The sequence below is a fragment of the Theobroma cacao genome, chromosome 3, assembly GCF_000208745.1.
Source record: "Theobroma cacao cultivar B97-61/B2 chromosome 3, Criollo_cocoa_genome_V2, whole genome shotgun sequence".
Classification (NCBI taxonomy): domain Eukaryota; kingdom Viridiplantae; phylum Streptophyta; class Magnoliopsida; order Malvales; family Malvaceae; genus Theobroma; species Theobroma cacao.
Window position 1 is genome coordinate 845,488 of NC_030852.1, and position 21,671 is coordinate 867,158.

Sequence of the window (21,671 nt, forward strand, 5' to 3'; positions counted from 1 at the left end):
CTGATCTTTTCTAAATGCTAATTAATATAGTAGCGAACTACAACATTAAGTTTCTTACATTTGCATTCGAACTGCGAAAGACATGTATGCATCACAGGATCATTACTGTCAAGACCATTACCCTCGGTCAGATCCTCTACCCATCAATCTCCCCCACCCAATCCTACAATTGCCTCGGTCAGATCCTCTACCATTTTATCACGAAACCATTATCTCTCTAAAAGATTAATTTAATAGTGTACAATGCTTGAAAAAATCTCTCATTATTCAATCAAAGACTAGATATCTCGTAAGGCCTTCAGCAAGATCAGGTAACAGGAGACTATCTCTATTGTGTAACTCAGCCCATAGACCCAGGAATAATGAAAAACGAAAAAACAGAAAAGAAATGTGATTTTTTTGATAATGCATTTCTCACAAAGGCAGACTACCTTTTTGGCCCAAAATTGACATGCAAGCTTCACAGAGGAAAAAAAAAAGGTCAATTGCAAAACCTCATACTTGATAAAAGGTGAGAGAAGTCTACAACAGCTTCAAACAATATCACATTATATATCTAGGTTGAGGCAAGACTTAATTCACATATATAATTTAGCTAATAGTCATGGATCAAACATCCCCTAATATTATCAGAAGTTTTTAAGTGTGTCCTCTACATAGTTTTTTTAGAGTTCCTCAGCTTCCGTTTTGTTGCTGTCCAACTGACTTTGCAGGATGCTGGGGAAACTCTAGATGTGCTACGTGCAGCAAGTCTTCAGATTAATTTTTTTTTTTCTCAGCATATACACAGGTATCAGGCATCAGCAGCCTTCTCAACAGGTGCAGCATCTGAACTGCCATTTAACTTGGCACGTTTAGCCTCTACATCTTTCACAGCTGCCTTGATAGCATCTTCTGCAAGCATGCTGCAGTGCAGCTTAACTGGGGGAAGCGCAAGATGTTTTGCAATCGCTCTACAATATATATAATGTATTCCCTTTTAGAAGCTACAAATGTCAGGAAAAACACAATAAAGCACTCAGATGCAGTTTGGCACCACTGCACAGTGCAGTTGGGAGCTCCCAAATGCACTGTGCCATGGTGCCCAACACACCATCAGATTTGCAGTTCAACATTACCGTATTAGATTCAAGGAAACATAAGAAACTAGAACTGCATCTAAGTTACACACAATACAAGGGCTTGGTCATGTACATTGCACCATTGCCTTTAAGGGGAGATGAAACCATGACAACATTCTTTCATATCAATCATTTATTTACTTGGTTCATCTCTTCTAAAATATGTTATCCTTACAAGTTAAAGCCGATTTGTTTCCATACATGTTATAAACCTTGACAGAAATACAGCAATTTGTCAAATCAAGAACCTATGAATTAGTTTATCTTCTGTTTAGGTTAGTTCTGATAATTGTTTGCACATAATCACCAGGTACTTAAATTGTGATGTTGTAAAGTTATCTATCTACAGCAACATATTTATTTATACCACACAAATTCTAATTAAAAAATTATACCCACATTTTCTTTTCCTGTTGGTAATTTCAGCTGTCATATCATCAATACTCAAGATCAGGTTCTGAAACTTAATTAAGCATAAGAAATGATTATTAGATGATTTTGATCTCACAGTTAATCATTAGTTCAAATATAATATATTTTTAAGAATGAATTTTAGATAACCACATAGAAAACTAGCTCTATGTAAATGTATGTGTATAGCTGCAAGAAACGAATGCCTTCTCTAACAAGATGCAAACACGACCAAATAATAAACAGATAAAAGCTAATGGTACATAAGTTCTAAGCGCCGAAGATACTTAATCTGATGAAATAAATGGACACAACAAGGGATATCAAAACATATACTTGTAAAACAATAACGAGATGAATCCAAACAAATACACCTTCGAGATAAGGGATAGAACTTACGTGTTTTTTATGGTTAACACTTCCTCCATGCTCTTCCCTTTCACCCATTCAGTAGCTGCAACATGAAAAACCCAAGTTATAGCATAGCTCGTCTTCAGAAAAAACCGAAGTCCAAATCTATTGCAATAAACTCAAAGCACCAAATTCCAAGCAGCTAATTAAACAGCCATAAAACGGGTACGAAATTTAGTATCCCAATAGCCATTAAACTGTAAGACAGTTGCATAAATCAAAACTATTTCTTTCTAATTATTTGACAAATTCAATCTAAAAACAAGGAATTAACATACAAAGTATTCGATCAGCCTTTAACAATCCAAAAGGAGCAGATAATACAAAACCCTAATCGGAATAACCGAATCACATACCTACAGAAGAAGAAGCAATGGCCGACCCACAGCCGAAGGTTTTAAAGCAAGCATCCGTGATTTTCCCCGTGTTCTCGTCGATCTTGATTTGCAGCTTCATCACATCGCCGCAAGCCGGAGCGCCAACCAAGCCCGTCCCAACGTTAGGGTCGTTCTTATCAAACGATCCAACGTTCCGAGGATTGTTGTAGTGGTCGATCACATTCTCGTGGTAAAGCCGCGGCAGAATCTGTACCGTCCGTGACGGTGCAGCATCGCGCGACGCTAGCTCTAGCAGCCTCTTTGATGCCAGCCTCAACATTGTTTCAATAGTTCCCAGGTTTCAACTTTTCAGGGGTTTGGGAAAATTGGGTATTTAAAGATTTTGGGGAAATCGGGAAAGGCCCCTTTTTTGGGAACACGTGGAGACCGGAGGAGATGGTTTCAGGTTCCACGGTTCTCCCGCTAATCTTGCCACGTCAATAAAGTTGGTTTCTTTTTAAGCCCATGAGATCAATTGGGTCAACTGGTACGGCCCAAATGAGGGTTGTAGAATAGAGATAACATGGGCCAAAATTGAAGCCCACATTTTGTTGGACTAGACTTTCTTTCCTCTCCCAATACTTTCATTCCGACCGGATCGGCCCAGGCAACCTCCTCTCCTTCTCTCTACCCTTTCCTCCCTCTCCTCGCTTCTCTCTCTCTTCCCGATATTTTTAGACACGCGACATGCTTTTATCGACAGTTTCGGATACGTCAGCTATTGTCATAATGTACGGACTCATGAACCCGACCACTCAATGTAAAATAGAGTCAGTCATTAAATTTTTTTGTTGAGATATAATTGACTGTCTATTTAAGTTTATTTTTTTAAAAATGTTATATTAAATTTAATTTAAGTTCATTTTAACAAAATAAGTTTATATCTACGAATCAGTATTCAAATTCAAAAGTATAATTACGTGCAAGGAAGTATCAGCACCCTGCGACATCCGTTCAAAGATCAATATTAATTAATCATGAGTTATTCTTATTTAATTTCAATTCTTGATTTTCATTTAATTGTTCTTAATTATAATTTATTATTCTATTTTTTTATTTTAATTGTAACCTAAAGTCCATTATTCAGTTTTATGAGTATGACATGTATATGATACAATTATGAAACATATGACATAAATTTCAATAATTGTCAAATAAAAACTTTTTACTGAAAATATTTTTCAAATTCACTCATCATATTAGTGGAATACCAAGATACGCTTTCACTTAGAATGTCATTTGTAAGTTATTTGATAATAAATTATTTGAACAAACTCTCATTCTTAAGTTTATCAAATAAATGTCATCATTGGAATAATCATTTGTAGGTACAAATAATATTTTCATGATTGTAAACTCTAGTACGAGTAAACGTCTTTTATTAAAAACATTATTCGAACCCTATCATCATACTAGTGGAGTTTTTAATCAAATATCTTACATAAAAAAATTAACTCGAAATTACAACTTCTCACATCTTGAATAAAAAAATTCCATCATTGGTATAACTCATAATATGTTTATATTGTTATTATTTTATTTTTAAAAACATAAATATTTTATAGATTTTTTTATACATGAACATTCTATTTTTCTACTCTAAGCCAACAACATTCTCAAATTTTTATTAGCTAATTTAAAATATTATTCGAATTAAGAAATATTAAAATTTAAGATTAAAACTCTCAATTATATTAGTGAAGTTTTAATTAAATCTCTCATTTAAAAAAATTAATCTGAAATTTCGACTTCTCGTATCCTTGATAAAAATGCTATCATCAGTATTAATCAAAATAACATACTCATTTTCTCTTCTTTTTTTTAGTTTTTTATATATTATTATCATATATATTTTTTATGCATACCCATATTTTTTTTAACACATGATATTTTATATTATTAATTATCATATTTTGTATACATATTTTTTTTAAATAAAATATTAATTATAATTACTAAACTAGAAAAAATCAAATAGAAACACAAATCCAAGATTCAACAAGGCCCTTAGATAGGCTAATGGGCTAGCCTGATTCCAAGAGATAGTAGTGGGCTCACTGACACGGGCAAGCTAGGTAATGCTCACCAACAGGGCTGTGGCTGGCCTTCTCAAACAAAGCCTGATTCTTTCCCCCACCAACGCACCGTTGGTGCTCAAACAAATGCTTCAAGAATACCCTAAACAACACCGGTTTTGAGCCAACCTAAACCTAAGCAGAAAAACCCAACTTTTACTTAGCAATTTATTTCTTGGCATAATATATAAAAAATTTTTAAATTATTAAAAAATTTTTTAAACTATTTAAAAAATTTTTAAAAAGTTCTTAGGCTTTTATTACATTCAATTAAGTTTTCATATTTTTATTGTGAGTCAAATAAGTTTTTGAATTTTTTATTTTGAGTCGAATAAGTCCTTATAATTAATAATTGACTTAGTTTAAATGTTATTTGTTATTCTATGTCGCGTGACGTTGTGGGGGGTTTACAAAGACCTCTAACTGGCTTGGAAACGAGGCTTCCGCAAAGTTAAATTACAAAGTGATAACAAGGCAGTGGTTCAGGCAATCAGCTTTTCTTCTGTTCATCCTTGCTCCAAATCTTGATTTAATTAGAGCAATTAAAGGTATGTTAAGTAGACATTGGGAGGTCAATATAAGTCATATATATAGGGAAGCTAACACAATTGCAGATTTTATGTTTAATTTTGGGTTTGACTTAAACTCTGATAGTATTTTGTATGACTACCCATCAGCAAAGGCTTTCTCTCTACTCCTGAATGATATGATGAGAGTTTGTATTCCACGTTTGGTTAATTAATAAATTCTTTTTTAAATAAAAAAATATTATAATTGATTATGATATAACATATTAATTTATTATAATTAATGATAACATGATATGACATAATAAAATTTAATCATATTATCATATTTTATCTAAACAAATGACATAATTGTCACATCAATATGTCATATCAATAATAATTTAATTATTTTTTTTAATTTTTCAAAAGAAAAAAGAATAACAAGATAGGAAAGAAAAGGATAAAAATGACTTTGACCTTTTGTTGACGTGACAATTAAGTTATTTTTTGGTCATTTATCTGGATGAAATCTATTAGAATGATCAGATTTAATATAGTTCAGATTTCAATGACTTACCCAAGATAGATTAAAATTTAATGATCAAGGTGAAAATCTTAAGAAAGTTTAGTGATCATCGGCATAAATTAATCGAATAAACCCATCACGATAATTTTCTTTTCTAAAAAAGGAAATAATTTATTGATTACTTTTATCTTTTTTGGAACATTAATACCATTTTTAATTAAACTTAATATTTATAGTTTATATAAAAATGGTCATTTACTTCAGATGTTTTAATATATATACCTACTACAACCCCTTAGCATTTTGACCTGCCACCCCCTCCCTAATTATTTGAAGTACTAACCACTACTTTATAGGATGGAAGAATTTTGCATACCTACAAATTGAACTCCAAATTAGCCTCTGCCCCCACTCAAAGTATTGATTTGCATGGCCACAACTCTTAGCCAGCCCCCTCTCTTGGACTAAATTTTCAAAGATTTAATGCACTTTCATTAATATGTCATGGTTTTTTCTTAGAAAACAAACATAATATATATATGGCATTGTTTCTTTCAAAAGTTAATTATTAGGCTACAAAATCACAAAAAAAAAATTCCTTATTATAACAAGAGAGAATAATTGAAGAAACATGCATCGATTTAATTGTTGGTCATGCTAATAGATTGTATTTAAGCGATGTAAAATTGTTGTGATTATCACGTTAATAAAAATTCACAAAATAAGAGAAAAAGAAAAAAATGGAATGGATTTTTGTTGATGTGCCAATTGATGTGATAGCTACGTCATTTTTTTCCATCAATTGTTTGGACAGAATCTATTAAGGTGATCGAATTTGGTATATTTTACAAATTTCAATGATCTAATCAAGATAAATTAAAATTCGATAATCAAAATCGAAAAGCACGTATGCATGACACAGTTTCATTCAAAATTTAATTACTAGGCTACAAAAATAGCAACTTCTTTTTCCCTTTTATGATGGGAGGAGAAGTGAAACATAAGGGATATTGTATCTCCATAGTTGTTGTTGGGTAGCTAGTGATGAAATAAGTAAGTTACTTTTGCGACATGAAAAAGGAAAAGAAAAGAAAAGGAGGGAAAATATTCTCATCTTATCTCTATCGTTGGAGCTCTACCGCCCTTTCAATTCAATGCTCAACAAAATTATTGATGGGAAATTTCCTTTTCATGTCATTCACTACACTAAACTCTTTTCATCTAGTTGGTTTGCTCAGCACTGTCTCTTTGCAATTTGTTTGGATTGCTTGCTCTACAGCTTGGCCATACAGCCGCCCGCCTACATTTCAAAGCTAATTAAGAAGTCACACATAGAGACAGAAGCAAGTAGGGTGTAGTAGAGCAATTTGTACACTTTATTGGTATATATAGCTAGCTTTTCATTTATTGCAGCCACCTTGTCTGGTTTGCCTTAATTAAGCTTGGCCTTGATTAAATTTGGAGCTTATATGGGAAATTACCCGTGATTGTTTTAAACAATTGAAGGCAAGGTAGCTATGGCAATGTTAATTCCTGAAGCAAAGTTCTATACTTCTCGAGGTAAAGTAGATGTGATTCCTTTGGTTTCTTCAGGGCTGAAGTTGACTCCAAAATAGTAGCCCTAGCTATCACCCGAATTGCTTTGGGAATTTCTTATAGGGAAACTAGACAAAAGCTCAAAGACAAAACTTTGCCCCATCAAGCAAGCAAGCAAAAAAGGCATGAAACTCTGGGGAAACAATGGCCTGACGATTTGGAATCGAGGCGAGTGTCAATCATATCATATGCATATGCAGTATATTCTTGTAAACTAACTTCTGTTAGTTGTCAAAGTGCCAGGAATATGACTGATAACCAATTTACCTAGTAATAAACAAACCGTGTCCCAAGATAGTGAAGGACTTGATGAACCTGTTTGATCTTTCTGTGGGTATCTGGTTTGCCATTTCTTTCCCCTGGTAGAACTAAAAGTATAAACTGATGGACTTGGTTTTTTTGATTTAGTTTAATACCTAAAGTAACTCTCATGCATGCATGCATTCAGGCTGAAATGTGCTTGTTTTGAACTTTTGATTAATAATCAAAAGCATGTTATAAGTTTTGATTAGTAACCACAGTTTTAATCGGTTCTAACTTTGCAAGTTGCATGTAATAAGCCTGAGCTTATAATAAAGAAGACATTAGACTGTTCTTTTTTACGTGGAACGTGAAAGAGGATTGTTCTGCACTAAAAAATGGTGATTTGTTGGAAAGTAGCTGTCATAAATTAACTTTTTTACATGCATCATTAATTTACCAATATAATGAAGACTTCTCAGTCTAAAACTAATTTATAAAAAGAGAAAATTATGAGAAATAGTCTTTCTTGATAAAAATATTTTAAAAATAACCATCAAAATAAGTTTAACTATTTTTAGTCATATTTAACCATGACTTGATAAAAATACCTTTAAAACTATTTCAAATAAATTAAACCATTCATCATAATTTTTCCCCATTTGTGTTTATGATTTTTCTCTCTCACCATACTAGTCTCTCAAATTTTATTGATTTCTCTTTTTGATATTCGTCTGTTATGCTTCCGATTTCTCTCTCCCGCATTTTTATATTTCTTTTTCTTGTGCTTTTAAGACACCAAACAACAGTTTTAATGTGTTTGGGTGGGTGGCTATTTGGAAAATTTAATTTTTAGGTATTTTGGGTAAAACTAAAATGGTAGAAATGATCACAGATGTTTGAAATAGCTTTTAATTGAATCAATTCGGGATCTAAACACCAATAAACTCAAAAAATTAAAATTTATAAACCTAGGTTTCAAAGGAATTTTTTTTTTTTAGTTGAAATAGGTGTTTTTGATAAGAAAATTTATATTTTGATTTATGAAAATATGTTAGAAATACTTTTATCGGTGCCAGATTGTAAAAAAAAAAAGAAATGAAGAGAGTTGAGAGGATTTGAAGTTTTAGTTAGTAAGTAACAACAACATTTTAAACATTAAAGTGTAACAAAATGTTTTTGAATATGACGTGTAACAATAATATTTTTTCAACATGACGTGTAACAATAGTATTTTTTCAACATGGCTTGTAACAACCTAATCATATGATGTCACATGTTTTTATACATGGTGTGTCACATGTTTCTGTACATGGTGTGTAACAATTTAACTATTGCGTATAACATGTTTTTGCACATGACGTGTAACAACTTAATCTTGACGTGTAACATATTTTTGTACATGACTTGTAACATCATAGCGTGTAATTTCATTAAGGGTAATTTTGTCAAACTTGATTAAAAATAGTTAAAATTATAAAGATGACTATTTTTGAAAACATATTCTCTTTAATGGTTATTTTTAAAAATGCTCATTTATAAAAGGTGTGATATCAAAGCGGAGCTTATCACGTTTGTTGCCCCTTATGTGATAAGCTTGTATATCCTTATGTGCACAAAGCCCATATGTCGCACCATAAGTTCATTAATAATAGGTTTATTGTTCTTACACATGAAATGAATATTAAAAAACATCTTAAATTAAAATAATCTTGAATATTGAAGGTTGATTTTAAAAGGTGTTAGCAAATGGTGTCCTAGATATGAAATCAAAACAAATATTACCTAGTTTGGTATATCTTTCGTGATAAGTTTATTATGATCTTTACCTATGAAATCTTTACCGCACATAAGCTCATTAATAATAAGTTTATTACACCACCACACGAGGAAGATATTAAAAAACATCTTGAATTGAAGGTATCCTAATTGAATGTTGATCTTCAAATTTAATACCCTGTTTGTTAGCTCGACAAACTAATAATAATAATTTTGATGTTACGAGTGAGGTAGCCAAAGGATGCGTAATTGTCCACCAGACCAGGTGGGTTCCACGAGCCCTTACAAAACCTAACCATTGACCTAACAACACTCACTAGGAAACAATTATTGATCGTCCCCAATCTCCATAGTTTATTCTCCCAGTTGCACCCTCCAGCCAACTTGGTCCCTGCCCAGTTCAAGCAGTATGGACAGACAAGTGGAATTTTGAGTAATGCTATTTAACTTATGTCTCTCGACTATTCTCGTTTAAGAAAAGAGAGATTTGAATTCAACTATTTAAACAGAAAAATATGCATGTGCTTGTTACTCGAGCCAAATATTTGAATACTTTTTGATATGATTTAAGAGTATATATATATAAATAAATAATCTTTAATTAAATACAGCTCATATAGCAAAAGTTTGGAACTTTTTCCCTGTGTTTCCCGTCCTTTCTCTCTTACCAAACATAGTGTAAAAAGGCAATTCCGTTAATTCCAAATACATTAATATAAAAATAAAAAACAACCCCTTTGATTCCTAGATATGACATAAGGGTCATTGAATTGCAAGAAGAAAAAGGCAAACATTTGTTGAGGGTGGAGGGCATTGCCGAAGCATGATGTAAGTTGAAGGAATTCAAGTTGTTCTTGAACTCTAGTTTGCCCCACCTGGAAACAGAAAAGCTTCTTTTATCATCCCTACAGAAAACCGGCAGGATAACCGGCAAAAAGATGAAGTGATATTGTTTTGTTTATATGACGCCTTCATTCATCAAATCATAGAGAAAAACAATTCCATATTATTCATAAAAATAAAAAAATTAATTAATTAATTAAGCATAGTTAACCAAAGATAAATTCAAAACGACAAAAATTTATATTATCAAATTGTAATCCCTAAATTAAATTAGACCAAAAAAACTTCAACCAATTGAAGACAATAATTGCCCCAATGTGCTTGCTGTCCTTCTCCTCCCCTATCCAATCAAGGTTTAGTCACTATTTTATTATTATTATTATTATTATTTGAGTTGCAATTGATCATTTTGTCAACTCTTTTAATTTTTAAGTGTCTAAATCAAACCTTAATTCAACTATGTTAATAATCTTTTTAATCTTAGAAAAGATGGCTAATTAACGAATTAGATATTCTCACTCCTTCATTAGCATTATTATTAACCTTAAAGGCTGCAAAAGACCGATTTGTCTTTACCAAAAATCAAACCCACGATTGCTATTATTTTACATTAATATGTAACATATTTACAATTAAAATATAATTAATGTATAATATTTTAAGAAGCTCTTGATTATATTCGAAGAAAATTTAAATAAACTTTTTATTTTTTATTATGTTCAATCTAATTTATGTGCGTTTATTTAAGGTTCATAAATCCTTATTATTAATTATTGATAAATTGTTATTAATCAAAACGTTACTTAATCCATGTGACGTTGATATAATATTGAAGTGGATGGTAAAGATATTACGTAAATATATCGTTATGTTACGTAAAGATATTAATATACCACATTAGTATCACGTAATATAAAATGACATGTAACGTTTTGATTAATAATAATTAATCAAGTTAATTAAAAATATCTTTTTCATTTCAAATAAAAATATAAAGTCTTAAATAAACATAATAAAAAAATAATAATTTATTTAAAATTTTTTGAATAACTCAAAATTTTTTTATATATTATGTCATTAAAATATAATTAACAATCCCACAATTTGCTTAATATTTTATATATATATATATTTATTTTTCCTTGAGAAACCTAGCTAGCTGCCCTAGAAGGTGGCTACGATGGGGTATGCACCTTTTTATCCTCTCAAATAAAGTTCAATCATCTCATCACTTTTTGGTGAATGCCAACAAAAAACATTGGGCATAATTTGCTTATCTAATCTCAGAAATAATGTGAACAAACCAATGAACATCTCTGAACCAGCATATTAGGTATTTGCACTCATCATCTCTATCCAATTTTTTTATGCAGATAAAAAAAAAAAAGTTTGAGTTTCCGTACATCTTAGGGATTATAGTATTCATATTTATCATGTAATGCAGAGATCAGCAGTTGACTGTTTATGGTAGGGCAGATGAACATAGTAGACACTGTCAACTTCCCAATGCAAAAGTATAAGGGAGACTAAGAAAAAAAAAAGAAAAATAGAAGGAAAATTATCATTTATTAACTAACCCGAAAAAGGAAAGGAAAAAAATTATCTTATTCGTAAAGGAAAGGAAAATGTTCATATTAGTTAGCATGAAATTAAAAAAAAAAAAGAAGAAGTTTTTAAAGTTTACGAGTAAGATTGAAAACGACAAGAGCTTAGCTATGACTGTCCTTGGTCGCAAAGTGAAAAAGGAAAGAAAATAGAACATCCTTCTAAGTCCTAAATAATCTTTTATATTTAGAGCAAGATAAATATATTTTCGTATATATATATATATTTATATTTATATTTGAATACTTGCAATAATAATAAAACCAGTTTCAGACAATATTTTAAGGTTCTTACGTGCCATTTTTGTTAATTAATTAAAATAGATACGTAAGAAAATAATACTAATAAAGGAAAGTATAAAAAAAATGGCTATTGCTATCAACTATTAAGCGTGGCATATAGCATCATTGTCATTAGTATATTAAATTGGGGATTTCGTTGTTATGATATATGATATGATTAATCAACATATTAAATTGGTCAAGTGGCCAAGGCTGATCTTTCAAATAATAATGACACACTATTAATTAAATCTTTGAAAATAGATTTTTTCAAGTCAAAAAGCGTTGGCTAATTGGATTTCAATAGCTATTGACTAACAGCAGCTTAATTTTGTACCTTTGGCAAATAAATAAACAACAAAAGATTTTGTGCAATAATAGCTAGGTTCCATCACTTTGATTTTAAGTGTGAACAATTAAGTTTTCTTTTTCTTTTTATATAGGCTGATTGCATGGTTAATTTGAGTTTTCGATTGATCCGATTTTCTTACTAAGTAAATTCTTATCTACAACATAATTCGTTTAAGTTGTATTACTTAGATCATAGTCGAGATTATCATCCTATTAAAAACATTTTTATTTAAAAAAAAATCAAATGTAATTCTTCAAACAGAGGGATAAAATGCGTGATTACGTCTAAAAATAGTAGTTTAATAAAGCAAATGATGTAATCGAGAATGATCTTCCCATAGGTGAGAGTAGTCCAATCAGGAAAAGACTAATTAAATGTTAATGCATGTAGTTGAGAATGACAGAAACTAATTGCAACAAACCGAAGCTTAAAATTATTTTATTATTATTCATTAGTCAATTAAGTTGGTGAAGTTTTCACACCTTTAAAATTAAAAATTGAAATTTAATTTATTTTAATTAAAAATATCATGCATTTCTTCGAGGCAGGTGATTTACATTGACTTTTTTTCATTATTTTTAAACAAATGTCACATTTCAGACAGTTAAAATGTAAAATAATAAAATAAGAAATCGTTACGGAAACCATTTTGATTTAACTCAAGTGATACAAAAAAACATGACTTCTAACATATAAATATTAGTATATGACACATTTTGTAGTATATAATTATAACAAATAATTACCATAAGAAATAATTTAATTTTTTGAAATATATTAAAAAAGAGAGCCTGTAGTTATATAAAAGAAAAATATTTAATTTAAAAGCAATTAAATATATATAGGCTCCTGGTAAAAATATGAAAATGACTGCATCCTAACTATAACGAATCCCTGTAATTAACTAATACAAGTATCATCCAATTTTTTAAGGTAGAAGTCTTGATTTTTCCATAAACATATGTTAATGGATTCGTTAATTGGACTAAAGACGAAATTAACTAACCAAAACCTAAAAGAGGAAAGGGACCGTAAGCACAATTAGCAGATGATAATTAAAAAAAATGATGATTCGGATGACCTTAAGAATACGCCTAATAATAATAATAATATAATCTTGGTCTAATTAACTTTATCCTCAGTTGCCTGATTTGGCATTAAATATTGTAATAATTTAATGGTAATGGTGTGTAGTACTATAGCCGAAAGAGAATAAATATGCATTGAGGTTCTTCAACTTTCTAAAATGAAAGTTTGTCTTAAAGCTACTTTTTGCTGGACAAAACCTGAAAAGGGTAAGGCCTTAGCTTTTTGATTATACAGTTTAAAGGTATCAAGAGAAAGAATGATCTGAATTGTTAAGATTTGTTTACTTAAATTCTGCTGATTATTTGCATGGTATTTGTTGTTGGTATGGCAATTGCATGCATGTTACTTTTTCAGATGAAAGGAGAGCATTGGAATTGGCATTGCATCCAGTGGATCAGATCAAGACATCAAAGTTGTATTCAGTATTAATTTTTACATGGAGAGAGTGCCACTTTCCCCCATCTGTGTGACTTCCCAGGTTGTTCTTCTGAGTGTGGTGAAATTGCAAGAGACACTTCTCTTTCAGTTTTGTTTGCATTTGCAAGAGAACAAACTTGATCAATTGCCATTTCTATAATCCTTTAAATCTGGTTCTGTAATTGTAAAACAATCACCGGGTTTATGTAAAATCAGTGATTATAACTCATAGATAAGCCTGGTAATGTACACCTCGTAAGCTCTGATACCATGCAGAAAAATTATGAAACTTATGGTGGGGGGATGGAGAGGGGCCAAGGTGGGGTTGCAAGGGTTCAATGTTATTTCCCTAAGATGTAAGGCTAACTTGGACAAATCAATTTGTCCAAATTGTTCCTTAAATTTGGTCTTTATCAGTCCCTTTCCTATTACAGCATACAGCAGTAACCTTTGGGTTGCATCATTATTTTTGTCTGACCCTCAGATCTGAAAGCCCCCCTCCCAGCCTCTCCTCCTTATTGCGATTAAACGTTTCCCTTTACCAAGGGGCAAGAAAAGCAAAGCAGAAGTCAGCCCAAAATGGATAGCTGATTACATGTTTATGGTATAAATTAACTCTGATCACTCAGTTGTTTAAAAAGTATTATTCAAACTGAACTTTAATGATGGAGCACCCAAGGTAGACCACACGGATCGATTTCAATTTGTTGTTGGTATATTGATTTCACTGTACAGTCTTCAAATCTTCAAATTTCCTTAAAGAAGAAGAAGACGAAGAAGAAGAAAAATGAAGGCAAACGAAATAAAAGTAATCATTAGGCCAAAATTCATGGCTCTGTGGAGTGAAAACAAGATTTGAGGATAAAACTCGTTGCAATAATAATAATCTGCATTAAGCTCAAGGGGCAAAGAATCAAACTTCGTTTGATGCAGCAGAGTAAACATAGAGAAAGTTACAGAGGGAAAATTGTTCAAAAATGTTGTACTGAGACTGAGATTACTGCTAGTACTATAAAAGCTCTTCCCAATGCAAAAACGGCTGCTTTATGATTGACTGTTTTCAGTTATAATTTTCATTCCATTTTTCCCCCTCAGGATTACATCAAGCTTAAATTGTCTAATTCTTCTTTTCCTTTTTCTTCCCAGTTCTCTCAGCAACCGTTAGTCCACTCTCTCTCTCTCTTTCTCTCTCTCTGTCATGATATTGCTGATGATTTGTTTTTATTCATATCTGAAAAGAGTTTATTTATGCTTAGTCACCACACACTATCTCGATTCACGCCAAAAATCCTCCCTCATTGCAGAGTTTGTTTGCCAAAAACCTCTTCAACAATTCTCTGTTTATTTACTTCCCTCATTAATAGCTTTCCTCAACTCCAACCTTTTTCTTGGCTACTTCTGAAAACCTTTCTCTCCCTTCCTTGTCTTCTTACCTCTTACTCCTTATATATATGTTCTCTGCACTCTTGCTCCTTTAAGCTGTAACTGCAAAACTATACCTCTCAACTGTTCTCCTTGTTTGCTTCTTTTTGTAATTGTTTAGTGTTCTTCCTTCAAAAGGGTCTCTTTTTCTATAATGTAACTTGATCAAGTTGTCTTTTTTGCTTCCTTTCTCTGTTTGATTAATGTCCATTTCCTCAAAGCTGGTTTAAAGTTGTTGATATGAGTCCAATCATGGGTTCTCGTTAATCTTGTTCCACTGGCAGTTTTTTTTTTTTTTCTGATCTTAAAGGTTTCTTCGTGGATTTTGTTAATGCCCATTTGCTTCAGTTTGATTTAGACGATCCCAAATGGAGTTTACAGTGATGGGTTTTCGCTAATTTTCTGGTACTTGCTTTCGAACTCTTAAAACTTTTAGCTTGACTGAGATTTCTGCCTGGTTTTTTAGCATGTAAGATTATACCATGTAATTTATCATATCTAATTGTACCTTTTGTTCTTGTTGGTAAACTTTTGGCGGGATTTAGTTCATGTCAAGAAAGCTTCTCTTTCTCTTTTTTGAACAATGAGGTAAAGAAGAAGTGATTATGGATCTAAGTTTAGTTGAATTTGATCGTTAGTTAAGATCTGAAAGATATGGAGAGCATCGTTTCTTTCCGTTAACTAAGATCTTTCTCAAATTCACCATGGCATTTGCTCGTTAGCATCCTTGACTTTCTACCCACAAATTGAATTTTGGTGCTTTGATTCGTATCTAATTTGATTCTTTTCATCCGTCATAGCAATATACTCCCCAATCATTCTTTATAAATTCTTTGAAAATGTAAATTTCTTTTATTCTAGATATTTAGTTGCAGGCCTTACCAAGGGTCGGTTATACATAGCAGAAATGATAAATACACATATTTTTTTCTTCTTAATTCCAAACATGATCAGCCAATTCTTGTCCTTCTGTCCATAATTTCCCAGCTTAGCTTAGCTTATGCAAGTTTAGTTACCATACTGGCCTCTCGAGTGCTTTAATCTTTGTCAGTGTGTTGTGTCTTGTATTCTGTCTTCTTTAGTTATCTGTCAATCTAAATAAGAAAAGACTTCGAAAAGAAAAACGTTCTTGTCTGAACAATATTGAGCTACCATGGAAGAAACTTTTGTTCCACTCCGTGGAATCAAGAATGACCTGAAAGGAAGGCTTTTATGCTACAAGCAAGATTGGACTGGTGGCTTCCGAGCAGGTATCAGGTTTGTAACTTTCATTGCTCATCTCTGTTCATGTATGGGATACAATATGCTCTTATGAAACATCATTATTGCAAAAACTACAATCTTTTTGAAGTTATAATCGATATATTTGTTTTTGATCACTTAGGATCCTTGCTCCAACAACATATATATTCTTCGCTTCAGCAATTCCAGTAATATCTTTTGGGGAGCAGCTGGAAAGAAATACAGGTAACTAGAAACTAGACACATGTATATTTGCATGTTCTTCTATGTCAGTCATGATATTAAGAGATGCTTTATTGTTGTTTCAGATGGAAGCTTGACCGCAGTACAAACTCTTGCATCAACAGCACTTTGTGGCATCATTCACTCAGTTGTTGGAGGGCAGCCCCTGCTCATTCTTGGCGTTGCAGAGCCAACAGTGTTGATGTATACATTTATGTACAACTTTGTGAAGGACCGAAAGGATTTGGGGCATAAACTCTTCTTAGCTTGGGCAGGATGGTATTTGTTAGATTCTCAGCATACTTAAGTACTGAACCAGATAGATTTTCTGGTGGCACTGAGTTGTTTTCTTTACTTTGATGGGTTCTCAGGGTTTGTGTGTGGACAGCACTTTTGCTTTTCTTATTGGCAATTCTAGGAGCATGTTCTATAATAAATCGATTTACACGTGTTGCTGGTGAATTATTTGGTCTACTAATTGCAATGCTTTTCATGCAGCAAGCTATTCGGGTGAGTATCCTCAGGTTGCTAACATTAATATGAAATGATCTGTTCTTAGAATCAGGAGAGTTGAAATGATTATGAACATGCTTTTATGTGCCAGTAGTTAATTTGGGTTTCTTGAATTCTATTTTTTATGTTATTTCAAATTCAAAAGTACCAGCGCTTTTCTCCTGTGCTCTCTTCCAAAACTGTGATAGAACTCTTTCATTTTAGTACATAATGAATCTAATCCTACAGGGAGTTGTGGAGGAGTTTGGCATTCCCGCAAGAGAAAATCCTGATCAAACAGCATTGCGACCTTCTTGGCGATTTGGCAATGGAATGTTTGCACTAGTTCTGTCCTTCGGCCTTCTTCTCACTGCACTAAGGAGCCGTAAAGCAAGATCCTGGCGCTATGGAACAGGTACTGGATTACTGCATTCCAACTCTTTCCATAAGGGATTTGGAGGATGGCGTTATCTGTGTTTTGGCCATTGAAAGGATAGTTTAATAACCATGCAAGTGTGTCCTAGCTCTTTCCTTCATTAATTAAGTTATCGCCTTATTCAGTCCCCTGGTTGGAAGAAGGCCAAATTTTTAATATCTTAGTATCTTATACTGATTTGCACATCTTATTTTTGATAGGCTGGGTTCGAGGTTTTATAGCAGATTACGGGGTGCCACTTATGGTGCTTGTGTGGACTGCTGCATCTTACATACCTGTTAATCATATTCCAAGAGGGATTCCAAGGCGTCTTTTCAGTCCAAACCCATGGTCTCCTGGTGCATACTCTAATTGGACAGTGATCAAGGTGATTCCTCTGTGGTTTTATAGTTTAGTATCGATTCACTCCCCCTTTTTTTTTTTTTTTTTCATTAGAGCTAAATTTTTTTGTTAAATTTTCTACAAAACCTGGAAAGAGACTCATTTTTTCGATTGTTCAGGAAATGTTGAATGTGCCCCCTCTTTACATAGTTGGAGCATTTATTCCGGCAACGATGATTGCTGTGCTTTACTATTTTGATCACAGTGTAGCATCACAACTCGCTCAACAGAAAGAGTTCAATCTGAAAAAGCCACCTTCATACCATTATGACCTTCTTCTCTTGGGTTTTCTGGTGCGGCATTGTATTGGGATACAGTTTTTCGAATGATGTACCTATTAAGAAAGTTCAAATATAGTAACAAATGCAGATTTTATCTGCTGAAAGTTTTTTTTTTCCTTAACACTCAATGTGGTTTTGACCAGGTTATATTATGTGGTCTTATTGGCATTCCGCCATCCAATGGTGTTATTCCACAATCTCCAATGCACACAAAAAGCTTAGCAACCCTGAAACATCAGGTAATAGATAGTTACTAGTTCTTGATAATATATAAATGTAACCAGTTTTTCAGAGATCTTATAATTTAGTGAGATCTCTATCATCAATTAAGTGAAATTTCATTCTATCCTTCTATATGAGGCTATAAATTGACCCTACTCTTCTTTGTCTTTCCCTTCTTTATTTCGTTTTGTTAAAATTTTTTCTCAAAGTTCTGAAAATGGAATCGAGTTCACCTGGTGAACTCCTGAGGGTAAAACAAGGAGCTTGGACAATATGGGAGCATGATTTCCAGTTTCCTACCACATTTTCATTATCTTTCCTATTAAGGCAGACAAAGCCTTTTCATTGTTATTATTTTGTTAGTCCTGCTTTCTTATGTATATCACTGTGATTGATTCTTTTGTCTTATTGGTGACAGCTTTTGCGTAATAAGCTTGTGTCAACAGCACGGAAAAGTATAAGTAAAAATTCAAACCTGAGTCAAGTTTATCGGAGCATGCAAGAGGCATACAATGAAATGCAGACTCCACTTGTCTATCAACTTCCATCCACTCTGGTAGATTAATTTGTATTCATCATTTTCATTTACTTCATCTATTATAATCCCTGTTTGCCCTCACCTTTATTTAAAATAGGGACTGAAAGAACTGAAAGAATCCACTATCCAACTGGCCTCAAGTACTGGCTACATTGATGCACCTGTTGACGAGGCCATTTTTGACGTGGATAAGGAAATTGATGAGCTTTTACCTGTTGAAGTCAAAGAACAACGTCTCAGTAACCTGCTTCAGTCATTGATGGTTGCTGGTTGCATTGCTGCTATGCCTCTTCTTAAGAAGATACCCACTTCTGTTCTTTGGGGTTATTTTGCTTTCATGGCCATTGAAAGCTTGCCTGGGAATCAATTTTGGGAGAGGATATTATTGCTTTTCACTGCTCCAAGTCGAAGATACAAGTATGTGTTTTTTTTCTCCTTGTACTTTCTGCTTAGTTTTTTGAGTACCGGGGGTTTTGTTCATAAAGCCAGCCAAATCTAGCTCCTGTTGCTTTTAGCACAGGATTCTTGCCCTGGGTTCTAGAATATAAACTCCTTTTTACTTTGTTAATCATTATCTCCAGTTCTACTCAAAATCTTCTTCTCTCTGTTCATTTCACATTGCAGCTTTATCATAAAACTGTCATGTATATAGACATTAATTTTTCACATCATTGCTCAACAAAGATGAATAATCTTAAAAGTTCGCTATTTTTTTTTTTTAAGTAACATTGTCCATACTTCAACTTATCATTATTATTTTTGGAAGATTAGACATCTAAATTCCAGTATCTGATGTGTCAGGGTGTTGGAGGAGTATCATGCAACCTTTGTTGAGACTGTGCCTTTCAAAACAATTGCCACCTTTACCTTTTTCCAGACTGTTTATTTGCTTGTATGCTTTGGCATAACATGGATCCCAATAGCTGGAGTCCTCTTCCCACTTTTGATCATGCTTCTTGTGCCAGTGCGGCAATATGTGCTCCCCAAGTTTTTCAAAGGTGCACATCTTCAAGACCTTGATGCTGCAGAATATGAGGAAGCTCCAGCCATTGCCTACAACAGGACATTTGAAGTATGTTCTCTGAACCTCTCTTTAGTTCATCATAGATTTCTTTGTAGCTCAGGTTGCAATAAGTGTTGGTTTTGCCCAGTTATTTGTACCTGCCCTCTGCCATTTTTTCTCATGGATCTTTTAAATAGAAAGGGTAGTAAGTGTACTTATATTAATGTTATGTGTAATTTATTTAGATATAAGTATGGTTGTGCCTTGTATCTGCTGCTGTATGCACAGTTGCAACTGTTTGGATTGCTTTAGGAAATATCGATATTTTCAATATGAATTGATCTCTCTTTTACAATTTTTTTATGGATCACACTATGATCTGAGATCTTCCCGGAGAATTCTAATGCATGATGTTTTGTAAACTGAACAGGACCAGGAACTTCAGGCAAGGACTAATAATATTGATGGTGCAGAAATTCTAGATGAAATTATCACAAGAAGCCGTGGAGAAATCCGCCGTTCACAGAGTCCTAAAATATCAAGTGCAACTCCAACTTCACTGGGGGACATAAAACCTGCTTACAGCCCACGGATCTCCCAAAGGGCACGTAGTCCACGGATTAGCCAACTGAGGGGGGAAATAAGCCCCAGCTTGACTGAAAAGGGATTAGAATTCAAGCAAACTCCCAGTCCTGGACCATCTACACTTGGACAAAGCAGCAATGCTTCGTTGTCAAGCTAAAAAACCTTCATTTGTAATTCTGGTTAGTAGTGAGTTTATGTCAATGGCACTCGAGAGGTCTTGTGCTTAGTTCATGTAAGTGGTGTTATCTTTTCAGTGTGTTTTCCAGTTCCGTCTAACGATAGGGTGTTTAATTGTATCTCCCAATATAATGGAATATGTGTTTATTTCACTATCACGTATGGTAGCTTGAATTTCTTATTTGATCTTACTTCTCGTGTTCTTTCATGAAAGCCTTAAAAGCATTGAAAGAAAGAATAGCAAAGACGTCCTGTAACTGCAAATAAAATATCCAAACACATGTAGATCAAATTCTGTTTATCTGCCTGACTGTCCGATTGATTTGGGAGCCTTATGATTTAACATATTTTATTAAAATGATGAGATTTTCTAGTATGGCAATTCAGATAATCTGATGCATTGCCTTGAAGATAAACAATATACTACTTGGTCATCTTCTTTGCAATTTTCATATCTATTACTCGTTAGAGATGTTATTTTTGCACAATGATGCAAATATTTGGTCAGAACTTTCAGGTAAATTATCCATTTCTTTATTGCAATTGGTCAAACATTATATCAGAGGTGTCTTGAAGAAATACTGGTTTGAAAAGTTTTGCAGCAGAGCCCCAGAAATGCCCAGATTATTTTAATTGTGCTTATGCTTTGCTTTCTTTTCCTGGTTAAGTTTATAGGGTCTTAAGATCACAGGGACAGACCGAGTCATGCAGCATGACTACGTTAAGCTGAAAAATAAAGGTCCAACATGTTTCATATTACAGCAGAGGGAAGGCAGAACAGGTGCATTTCGTCTCCGTGTTAATACTTATAGTCGAAACTCTTTAAATGAGATTCTCTTAGGGGGCAAACTTTTACCTTAAAGCATCCTTACAAAGCAGTAGTGCACTGATAAATGCAGATGAACTTTATATCCATCGGGCTTTGGACTATAGTCTTTGGATAATGAGTGTGGAATCTCTTTAATGTAGCAAAGGGAGCATATGCTTTAGCTATTCTGGATGTGAATCTTTGTTATTTATCTCATCATGATTTAGGCA

General features: G+C 33.0%; 2 protein-coding genes and 1 long non-coding RNA gene across 3 annotated transcripts; 2 read left to right on the top strand and 1 right to left on the bottom strand.

The window, feature by feature from the left end:
* On the bottom strand, positions 470-2,685 carry LOC18603918 (iron-sulfur cluster assembly protein 1). Its single transcript, XM_007036174.2, has 3 exons — positions 2,300-2,685; positions 1,932-1,986; positions 470-953 (listed from the first exon to the last, which is right to left on the bottom strand). The coding sequence occupies exons 1-3, from the start codon at positions 2,598-2,600 to the stop codon at positions 794-796; spliced, it is 516 nt and encodes a 171-aa protein (XP_007036236.1). The 5' UTR covers positions 2,601-2,685; the 3' UTR covers positions 470-793.
* LOC108661271 lies at positions 13,338-14,109 on the top strand. The gene is made up of 2 exons (XR_001927026.1): positions 13,338-13,421; positions 13,570-14,109. It is a non-coding gene; the product is annotated as an uncharacterized LOC108661271 (long non-coding RNA).
* Positions 14,875-20,819, top strand: LOC18603919 (probable boron transporter 2). Its single transcript, XM_018117975.1, has 12 exons — positions 14,875-16,311; positions 16,439-16,521; positions 16,605-16,797; positions 16,890-17,028; positions 17,260-17,425; positions 17,647-17,813; positions 17,947-18,120; positions 18,252-18,347; positions 18,749-18,886; positions 18,966-19,285; positions 19,670-19,940; positions 20,302-20,819. The coding sequence occupies exons 1-12, from the start codon at positions 16,208-16,210 to the stop codon at positions 20,611-20,613; spliced, it is 2,163 nt and encodes a 720-aa protein (XP_017973464.1). The 5' UTR covers positions 14,875-16,207; the 3' UTR covers positions 20,614-20,819.